General features: G+C 36.1%; 1 protein-coding gene across 3 annotated transcripts in view; it reads right to left on the reverse strand.

Moving 5' to 3' along the window:
* Positions 1-1,324: 1,324 nt before the first annotated feature.
* STRN (striatin) overlaps positions 1,325-10,851 on the reverse strand; it is a 73,741-nt gene continuing 64,214 nt past the window's right edge. For all 3 annotated transcript variants that reach the window (XM_026081173.1, XM_026081172.1, XM_026081171.1), the window contains 2 exons: positions 10,767-10,851; positions 1,325-10,679 (listed from right to left, as the gene is read on the reverse strand). The exon at positions 10,767-10,851 is cut by the window's right edge and continues 1 nt beyond it. In XM_026081173.1, the coding sequence (XP_025936958.1) occupies positions 10,510-10,679; positions 10,767-10,851 (255 nt within the window). In that variant the 3' untranslated portion in view covers positions 1,325-10,509. The remainder of the gene's footprint in view (positions 10,680-10,766) is intronic.

The following is a 10,851-nucleotide window of genomic DNA, read 5'->3' on the forward strand; positions in this document are numbered from 1 at the left end:
CAGAAAAGACTTGAGCCAGCCCCATTTTCTTTTCCATTCCCATCTCAGTTCGTGGAAGTCTTAGGTAATACAAGGCAACCTACACTTGCTAAATCATCCATATATTGGAAACATTGCAAGCGTACATCTATACAGCTGTGTCTCAGACTCCCCAAAGGAGCCTTTTTTCTTTGTTAAAGTTAACAAATTAAACCTGTGGGGTACAACAGGTTTAGCAAGGTATCAGCTACATCATTCACATTCAACTGTCAGTCATAATGAGTGGCACAAGAAGTAGGTATTATTTTCCTTTACACCAGTTTAGCCCCATGTCTGAGTTCTAAAACAACTGCTAACTCTGACAATACAGTTAACTAACTCCAATAACCACTCATGGAAATGGATTATTTTTAAGCCCACACTCAAATGCTAGTTAAAAGTTTCATCATACAGCCAAAGAGAACATGCTCACTTTTCTCTCACAGGGATACGTCCAGTTTATAGGCAAATCCTTAAGGAGGCAAGGAAGTGTCCTGCGTGGGCAGGATACTCCTACATTGTTCATTAAATGTTTTTTCTCCTTGTTTCAAGAAGCTTTCTATTGACCCTCTTTGGAGGCAGAATACCAGGGTGAATGCAATGTGTTGTTACTTTGTAAAGCAACTCCTATTTTCCCCTGAGGAGGGAAGATGAGTAGGACTAAATCAGAACGCTTATTTTACCTACCATGGAGAGGAGATGAGAATTTTACTTATCCCACCTACAAGCTTAGAAAAAACAGGATGGGCTTGCTAACAAGTTGTTCTATTCTATTCTGTGTAGGTTCCCATCCCACCCCCTCAACAGTGCCGTTCTGAGCATTTTCCTGTAGCAACGCAACTGCCATCTGTGATGTGTGGTTTGCTCGCTCTCATTCTCTTCGCGAGGGCAGAACTGTGCACTTACTTCTATTTTAAATGAATGTTCTACCTAGAACGTGCACCATGTTTTGTTGGGATCTATGCACCACTGATAAATCAGCTCCTGAACAAAGGCACCGTGCCCACTCTGCAAGCGTGTTCACCCGATGAGGATATTGCAGACCATGTGCCTACGTGCATGAAAAGATGTAGGATGCCAACAGTGCCAAGATGGCATAACAGCAGAAAAACAAAACATAKGGAGAACAGAAAAGTGGAGACCGATAATACTTTGCACAGTTCGAAAGGAAGTTCACATGAAGTTACCTCGTGCCACTCAATTCATGTCAGCTTGTGCTAGTTTGCATGCATTTCCCCCTCCTGGTACACACTCCAAGACCACGCATTTCTTGATAAGAAACAAGCAGAATTACGAACACAATACAAAATGTTGAAAAATAGTATTTATTAGCACCCAATTTACATAATTATATAGTACAAATGACACTTACTTGCTGCTGTAACATTAAATAAAGCTGCTCTTAAAAAACATTGCTTATTTCTGGAAGTCCATGTGATTTTGCTCAGCACAGATTGCGGGTACAGTATACAGCTATCCCACTTCACTACTGTCATACCAATATAAATACCTGCATGGTTACCTCAATATGGTCTCATTTTGAACTGCACACTAACATAAGCAGATCAATATGATTTTAATGACAAAGTATTTACTTGGCTTAATCAGGCAAGTGAATGTAACTTTAAGTATAAGCTACCCAAGAAGTTTCGCAAAGCATGAATTGCAGTGAAAAATAGAAAATTCAGGATTGCAATTGAGAAGCTCAAAAATATACTGGTGTATTTCAAAATAATCTCCCACAGAATTTTCTATCTTTGTCATTTTAGATATTTATCCAGGATTTTAAAATATTGAAGTTTAATATGAAGTTTTAATATTAAATGTTTGATGCAGCATTTTCTTTTAAAGCAAAAATTTGTATTTTTTATGATAAAGGCTTATCAAATTTTTAGAGAACAAATCATTACTTCATTTCTCTCATTTCCCATGAATAAAAAGCCTTTCTGGAATCATGAGTTACATGAAATTTATGGATTCGTACTGCCAAGAGAACTATTTCCTTCACAAACCAGAAAACAGAATATCTCACTTAAGATAACATTCACTTTTATACAACAGTAGCATTTAAACAAGGTAATTTGGTGGTATTGTAATTCTGACACAGCCTTGTACTGACCATACACAAATTAACAAGCAGACTGTATTACTCAACAAGCAGATATTTCTCATTTGGATCCACCACTTTGCAAGACACTTGAAGTCCAATGCTTTTTCAAATTAGTCATTCAAAACTGGCATGCAACATCACAACCTCAGCATCTTAATCTTAATTTCCTTTAGCTGTTTAAGGAAGAGTTTATGTATGGGTAACAGTAGCCTTTTCATATTAACTATCTGTCATGGAAGTGACCCAAAAAGAATAGGACCAACTGTAATTACTAACATTTAAGTGGTTACAACCTGCAATATCTCCTCCGAAAGGGAACTGTCAGGTAACTCTAAATCAATAGTTGCTTTTGTAGGAAAAAAGTAGTAGAGGATACAAGCAACACTAAAAAAAAGTCCAAACTGTCATTATGGTGAAAAGTAAATCAGATAATTACTTCAGTTTTATTAATATTAGTTCCATAAGGCAAAGAAATTTATCTGAAACCATTTTTTGTTACCTGACAAGTTTCTTTTAAAAGAAACCAATTGAAGATACTTATATGAAATACAATGCAGGTAGCAGTCATACTGACAAATACCAATAGAAAATGCTACAGCAACAATAGTCGTCTTATCACGGATTTTCTCCTACAAGTTTTTCAGATGCATGATTCAAGGAAAACATAGCACAAAACTGCTTTGCAGTCTGCTTAGGCTACAAAGGTACAAGAAATTATTAGCTAACATGCTCACTTTGCATTTCCAGAAAAAATGCTAACATATGCGACAGTCTTAAAAACCTGTGTATGCTTGTGAATGTCTGACTGCAAGAAAACAACAATTTTAGGAGCCATACATCTGAAAACAAGCTACATTCAAAGACCGCTATCTTGATGAAAGGAGAATAAAAAAATAAATTCTTAATGGAAAAATATTAGCTTGAAGTCCATCATTCATCCCTTAAAGAATGTTTTTGGCTGCTTTTAGTAAGTAATCCAAAATAATGAAAATATTTGGCTTGGTAACAAGTTATCCCTTCCCTTTTAGAAAAGTACAAATCCAGCTGTGTAAATCTTTTCTCAACCTTCCACTTAACATTCTGGCACTAGGACTAAGGGTTTCTTGAAATAGCAAGCAAGTAAACTCACCAAGTGAATGCAAGCAGGCAGGGCCTGAGGACCTTGTCAATGCAGTGCTTGGAGTAGCTTAAAAACACATGCAGGCATGGTTTAAACATGGGTCTGATCTCCCGGGACCACAGCATGTCCTGGCAGCACAAACAGGGCCAAACTAGTTTAACACACAACAACACAACACAGACTCAAATCAGGAAGAAACTTGGGCTAAAAAGCATGCGCTATTAAATGCTTCTTTAGTTCAGCTATAGTTTGGATTTCCTCAGCCAGCAACAAGTATCTACTGACAAAAACCAGTTCAGACCCTTAAATTGTACTGTTCAACTGCATTTACGCCTTCTACAGTTGAATTCAGATTCTCAAGAACATCATCTTAATTGATACAGCACTTCACGAGTTTTGACAACAGACTACAGAGCAGTAAAATTAAGTCAGCAGGTGGGATAAGAGATAACTCAGTACAGTGAAAGTGTGTTATGAATAAGGAGGTGCAAAAGAGCCTTTTGGTGGTGGTGGTGGGAAGCTTAGGGCTGCTGGTGAAATCCCACTACTTTTCAAAACACTAAAACTCAAAAAGAATATCAATAGTGCTTTACTAATTTACCTTGCCCTGAGAGTCCACTGCAGATGGGATTTTAAGATTCCAAGAAATTATAGTCTATAGAAGGATTTAAGTGATAAAATAAAGTAAGATTAAAAAAGACAGATAATCTGCACAACAAGTAGGTTAGCACAGGTAGAGACATCATGTAAAAGGACTGATTTCCCAAAATTCTCCCTCACAGGATTAGCCCCATCTGCTGAACAGGAGTATTTGAGCAAGGACTATTTACACAAAAGTCATTCTAGTTCCTCCCCTGTCAATGTTTGTTACTTTGCTCTATGGTACATAAGATCATCTTTTAAAATGTGGGTTATTCCTCCTGAAGCACCCCATATATAACTGGATGAATTAAACACTGTCTACCACTTGTTTCTCATAGTTTCAAAAAACATTGCCGAGGTTTTGACTAGCAGTTTACAGGCCATTAGCGTCGCTAACACTATTCTTCTATAAGCCTAAATCCATGGATGAGGAAATAATCGAGACTGCTAACTTATTGTAACCCCATCAGCTACATAGGTATCAGATTTAGACAGAATGCCTTCACCTCCTTATGGAAAAAGGGAGTTTCCTGAAACGTTAGTCAGATAGGGAAAGGTAGTAGACTTTGCAGAAAAATCTTTGCCTCCTCTCTGTCACTCAACAAGAACAGCTAAACTGAGCATCACTGCAATGCTTACCAACAGCAGATGCCCAAGAAAACTCAAATTACCACGTCAAAGATTGCAACATTTTATACAAGCCAATCTACCATATGTGACTGTTTTATCATATTCAGATTTCATTTTTAACAGTGAAGGCCAAAATGATTTCCATTGAATACCCGCAAATTTCAGAATGTTTTTAAATGCTGTATTATAAGCAGCATAATGTTTTCACAGTTATTTCCACGAATCTTATAAATGAGCTCCAGCTCCCCTRTTAGAAAGCTGAAATACATGCATACTGAAGTGAGTCATAAATCACCTGGAACTACTGGTTCAATCCACATCTCATTTGTATGAAAAAATAAAATTAGAAAAGACACAGAAACCTTGATCAACTTAGGCAAAAGGTTTGGGCACTCCTTTATCGTATTATTGCTGAACTGGAAAGCTACAAGCTACAGTTCACAAGTGCCTTCACAACTGATCTGAAGAGGCAGTATTTTTACAGAAGAGGCATTTATGAGGAGTGATGAAAATGACACGATGCATGTAATATATTATTTTTAAATATGAAGGTAATGACTGATACAAAAAAAGAAAATTGAGAAACAAGCTGAATCATCATTTCTGCTTTCCAAATTTTGTGGCTTTGGTTCAATCCCAACAGACATCACAAGACAGAGTCTTAATCCTGTAATTTTTTAAAAAAGTAAATGTTTATCCAGAAGGGCAAGAGTGGTCCCATTACAGCTATCTGAGATATCTATCTCAGCACAGTTGGGCTCTCAACAAGAGGATTAAGTTAAGAGAAAGGTTCTGTTCTTAGAATTTAAGTAATGACCTGTTAGAAATACCTTGCCATCTCCTCCTCTAAAGTGGTATAGTTTTGAAATTTGAACAAATTACGTCTTTTACTTTGACACAAAAGAACCTGAATACGTACTAAGTTTTGTCCTACATACAGCCTGCAACGAATGGATGAATGAATAAAACTTAGGAGTCATTCTGGGAAAGCCTCACTCAACTTGCTCCTTTGACCTTTTAAAGGGTTTCCTTCGCTCCCCGTGACAGCACCAGGCTAAGTTCTGCACAGCTTCCCAGCCTAACGCTACCGAGAGCACCTCAGTCACATGGGGCAAACACTGGTTTTGGACACTTCACTTATCCTCCCTGGAGTTCAGTGAATGATCTGTCAGCTCGCCTCACTGATGGGCACACAATCCCAGATACCACCACTGTCTACAGATCTTCAAAATAAAAACTAATACTACTAATAAAAAATTTTCAGCAGGATCTCATTTAATACAATGCTGAAAAAACTATTAATGCTAGATCACAAGCCTGGAGCTTCAGCAAGAGGACTCCAACAAGAACACTGCTATAGCCTCTTGGTGTCCAGACACAGGAACAAACGCACCAGCTGCGTTTTCTTCTGTCGCTCAACCTACCTTACAAAATTTGACCCATTATAAGATAGATTTTAGGAAGCTGTAAACTGGACCACATAGGATTTACTACTTATAATCCATAATAAACATTTCACAAAGGTGTCAAATAGTCTCCCTAAGACAGTTCTGAAAAGACCCTGCCAAACCACAGGCTGCAAACACTTCCCAGTACACATCTCCAAAGACATTCGAAAACCTTTATGAACTGATGGTTATGCCTGCTTTTTAATTTTTTGCTTCCTTTGCTATGGACTAATACTTCTGCCAATCAAATACTGCTCAAGTGACATATCAATTTATGGAAATTGCTGCTCCCCAAAACTATGCTGTTAAAGGGTAAGTATGGAGGTGGGGAAAGGGGACACGCCTGAGATCACACGTATGTCCTGAAAAGGATAGTGTGATTAAGTCCTTTATCTTTTACACATTTATTCAAAAGGACAAATTTCTATTCACTTTGAATTCACAACTGCAAAATGACGCTGTATGGCCTAATCACAAAGCTGTATGTTAAACATCACACACTTACTCAAGCACATTATGTAAGGGGCTGATTTAATGCAACATTAATTGAAAACATATGGCAAAAAAAAAACAGTAGGTGGTATGCAGTTGTACAGACTCCTTGCTAAAAAAGCATTTTATCAAAATAAAGATGAATGAGATCCAAAAATATTAATCAGTGATTTTCCTATAAGCAATAAACAAAGTCTTTTACCTGGTACGTCAAAACAATTTTGTCTTTTGAGGGACAAAAATAAATGCATCGACTAGGACACTATAATAAAAGTGAAAGAAATATTTTCCACAATATAATYATATCTGGAGCTTTTTCCAGGTTATTTCAAATCATTTTGTGTGAGCGTTTTGGTAACTGAATCAAAAATGTGAAACCACATACCACAGTGATGTAACTTAGAAATAAAAATGAGAATATTTAAACCTAGTGGACCAATTTTCAGCATATGGAAGGACTGCAACTTCTCCTTTTCAGTTAGTCACTAAAATCAAAATCAGTAGCACAGGCTAACATACACAAAAATTTCTGAGTTAGCCATTACAAAATGTACCATGTGAATTAGATATGGGAAAACCAGTAATGGCAAAATGCATTATACCGAGTTGCACAAAAATGCTTATTGCAAGAATAAGCATTATGTCCAGTTTTATTTATATCTTTCACATATATATATATATATTTTTTTTTTCCCACACACACACACACATATATATATATATATATATATATATATATCAATCACATTCATGAAATTACCAGTTACATCAAACTTGGAAGAACTGCACATAAAAGGGAGGAAAATAAAAATAATTTAGTGCCCTCAGAGATCAGAAGTTCAAAGCTTACAAAAAATAGCATCAATCATGAAACAAGAGTTAAGTATCCAGCTGGAGAAGAAACATAAATACATACTGAAAAGAGAAGAAGAAACTTGAGAAGCAGCAATGCTTGTAGTTATTTAAAACAGTTGTCAGACAAATAAGATTTGGGTTTGTGTGACATGAGCCATAAGACCAAAAATTTGGACTTCCTATGCAAAGGCATCATGTTACAGATTTAAAAAAAAAAAAAAAAAATCAGGTTAATTCCAGGCTAAGTCCAACAAGTCATCTACGTGGAATGGTGTCATAGGCACCGAGCTACAGAGAAATGAGCTAATAAGACGAAAACAAGAAAAAAAAGTTGTGTAAAAGGAGCAGGATAAAAATAGCTTGAAGACCGATGAAAGGAACGTTAATATACAACTAGAGCTAGTGTGCACTTGCAGGTTCCAAATTACGAAGATTATGAGGAATATTTAAAATGGCACAAAAGAACATGACTTGGAATACTGACATGAAATTACAAAAAAGAACCGCTAAACAGGTAAATTCTCCTGTCAGTGAGATATAATCATTGAAATAATCTGCCAAAGGAAGCCTAATCATTTCGAACATACATAAAAAACTCACTGTCCAAGACACTATTAAAATGCACAAGTCTACAAACCTGCTTTAGCAAGCAGATGAACTAGATAACCTAAATAATTTTTTCATCCCTAACTTCTATGATGATGTTCAGATCTGACAGGCTCATGCACAACACCCTGCAGTCCTACAAGTATGTGAGCAAGTACAGTAAAAAGACATTGACATCAATTATGAAGACCAGCACAAAAATATATATACTCCACAACCTCTTTGTAAGGCTACATTTGTTTTTTTTAAAGGCACCTCATCCTCTAGCTATTGCCAGCTTTAAAGAATCACGTTTCAGTGATTTTCGTCTTTCAATTCACATTTAAACAGCCACTTCTTACATTCCAATTGTAATCAGAATGACCGTCTTTAAAAACAAGCATGCTGGCCTATTAGTTTTATGTACAGCAATTTAAACAATTGTAACTACGTATTGTATTGTGTAAGCAAAAGCACAACATTCATTTCATACTCACACCATTACCCTTTGTATACACAAACTCAAGAGAACTCTTACTACTAAAACATTAAAATGCACCCATGGAGTCTTCCCTTACTAGACACATTTAATACATGTTTACAGTATATATATACACATATATAACATACATAACTTTTAGAATTTCTCAAATAAACCTTTGTAATTCCTTTTCAAAAAGAAATAAAATAATGACACTGAAAGAATAAGAGTCAAGTACACAGAACTCTCACAAAGTTGAATGCTCCATTTTGCAGCCAAGTTTCCCCTTTTTCATCATAACCAAAACGCATTATAAAAACTAAATAATCTGAATTACTATTGTAGTCATCTGTTTAATGGTAAATGTTCTAATCTTATCTATGGAAATATATTGCATATCAGTATCATGAAGTGACATATTTGAATATTCTGAGCAATAAAAGGTATTCCAGGATATCTTAGCAGTAAATATAATGTGTTGCAGGCTCAAACAGCACAGGTCAACCTTTTATTCTAAATAATACAGCTAATCTACACTCTGAGTTCAGCTTAAAACATGGTCCCATCCTGAAATGTCACGCTAAAACAACATGATCAAATCCTATGACGGTATCTTTCAATGATTCCTTTTTAGGAAGTGTCAGTTTAAAACTAAAGATTTATTTATCAACTTCCAGTCTTAAACTCAGGCTGGTATTTGAAAGAGTTGCATTGGGTTCTTTCCTACTCACATCAGCACCACACAATTTCCAGCATAAATTCTGCTTTTCGTTCCACTTAAAAGGAAAACACCAACTTCCATAGACTTGGAGAAGAGTACTAAGAACTCTGATGATGATGCATAATAGAAAAGAATTCACGCGCTTTCCTTTAAGAAGGGATAAAAAGACTAAAATATTGGTTTAAAAGTTATTTGTCATTCAAATCAACAGAGCAGCTCTGAATATACAAACAAAGCACATCTGTTGAGTAATAAAAAAAAAAAAAAAAAAAGCACTCATTCTTCACATAACCTGATCAATGGCACAACATGCTAAAAAGTTCCACAAATGTTAAAGTTAGGAAATACCTCTAGAAATAGCAGAATCTTTCCAACTGGTGGAACTTTGTATGGACATCTATTACAGTAACACAACTCATACGGAGTATCAGGTACAGTTTTTATCTTCAAACGAATTAAAGTATTTCACTGTTACACTTAATGCCCTGAATGACACCTTTTTTTAGCAGGAACAGAAAGAGGAGATGAACATCTGACAATTAAATTGTAAGAGAGTTTCTTTGGAAAATTTTGTGATAATTTCTTGTGCCAGACCTCCAAGAATAAACAGTATTATAAATCTGAATAAGTTAATCTGCTACTACAGTATATACAGACTGCTTCAGTCTGTTGTTAATTGTGACTAGACTAAAGGCTCAGCTTCTAGCCACACGCTAATACAGTCTTTAAAAAAATTATATAATTTTTTTTGCAAACTAAATATTTGCTGTATAACATAAAAGATGTAACACAACTTTTTTGCATTTTAATTTTTGTTAGTAATTTGCTTTCTTTTGACCGCATTTATCTTAGGCTAGCAGCCAGGTGGCTGAGATTAACTATCAGCTACTGCTCTCTGAACATTATCTACTTATTAATACCAAAGGGATGATAAAGTGCCTCTCACATGGCACAATAATGAGCATGTGAACTGACACTTTTTCCAGGTGATTTAATTTTAAGCACATTAAGATTCCCCCATGAGAAGCATCCCAGGAAATTTCCCTCTTTTCCCGCTCCCTGAAGCAACTGGACCCTTCCTTTCCAGTATCCCATTTTATTAACAGAGCATACATAGACTTAAGTTTCACCCAAGGCCTGCCTGGACGAAAACTCACACCCTCTGAAATAAAAGCGTTTCTTTTGTTTTTGAACTATTTGAAACTGAGAGTTTCCAAGCTCTCAGCACCAGCTGAGCTCACAGAAACCAGAACAAACCTTAATTTAGAAAAGAGCACCCCGCAAAAACTAAACACTTACAAACATTCTCTGAATTATAGGGCAGGGTAAGGAGACTCTTGCCCTCCTCTTCTCTTTTGTGCAGCTGGTTAAATATATACAAGCTAGAATTGAAAGGGAAGCACTCTGTCATACAAACACTTTAGCCAGGGCATCTGCTCCTGCACTGGCAATATAGCATTTGGATGGGTGGAATGCCACATCATGAATGGATTCATCAAATTTTTTGCGATGAGCAGTAAATTCTTGGATGCAGGTCTTGCTTTCAAGATTCCATAAGCGAATTGAACAGTCATGACCTAAAGAAAGGAAAAACCAGTTTTCGTTATAATTCTCATGTTTGCCACCGTTATGAGAAAGGAAAATATGAAATCTAATGTACTTACTGCCAGACATCAAATACAAGCCATTAGGATCAACAGCTAAACTTGTAACTGCATCTAAGTGAGCTACCATGGAATGGATCAGTTT

Source organism: Apteryx rowi, unplaced genomic scaffold (genome assembly GCF_003343035.1).
Source record: "Apteryx rowi isolate R43461 unplaced genomic scaffold, aptRow1 scaffold_54, whole genome shotgun sequence".
Classification (NCBI taxonomy): Eukaryota; Metazoa; Chordata; class Aves; order Apterygiformes; family Apterygidae; genus Apteryx; species Apteryx rowi.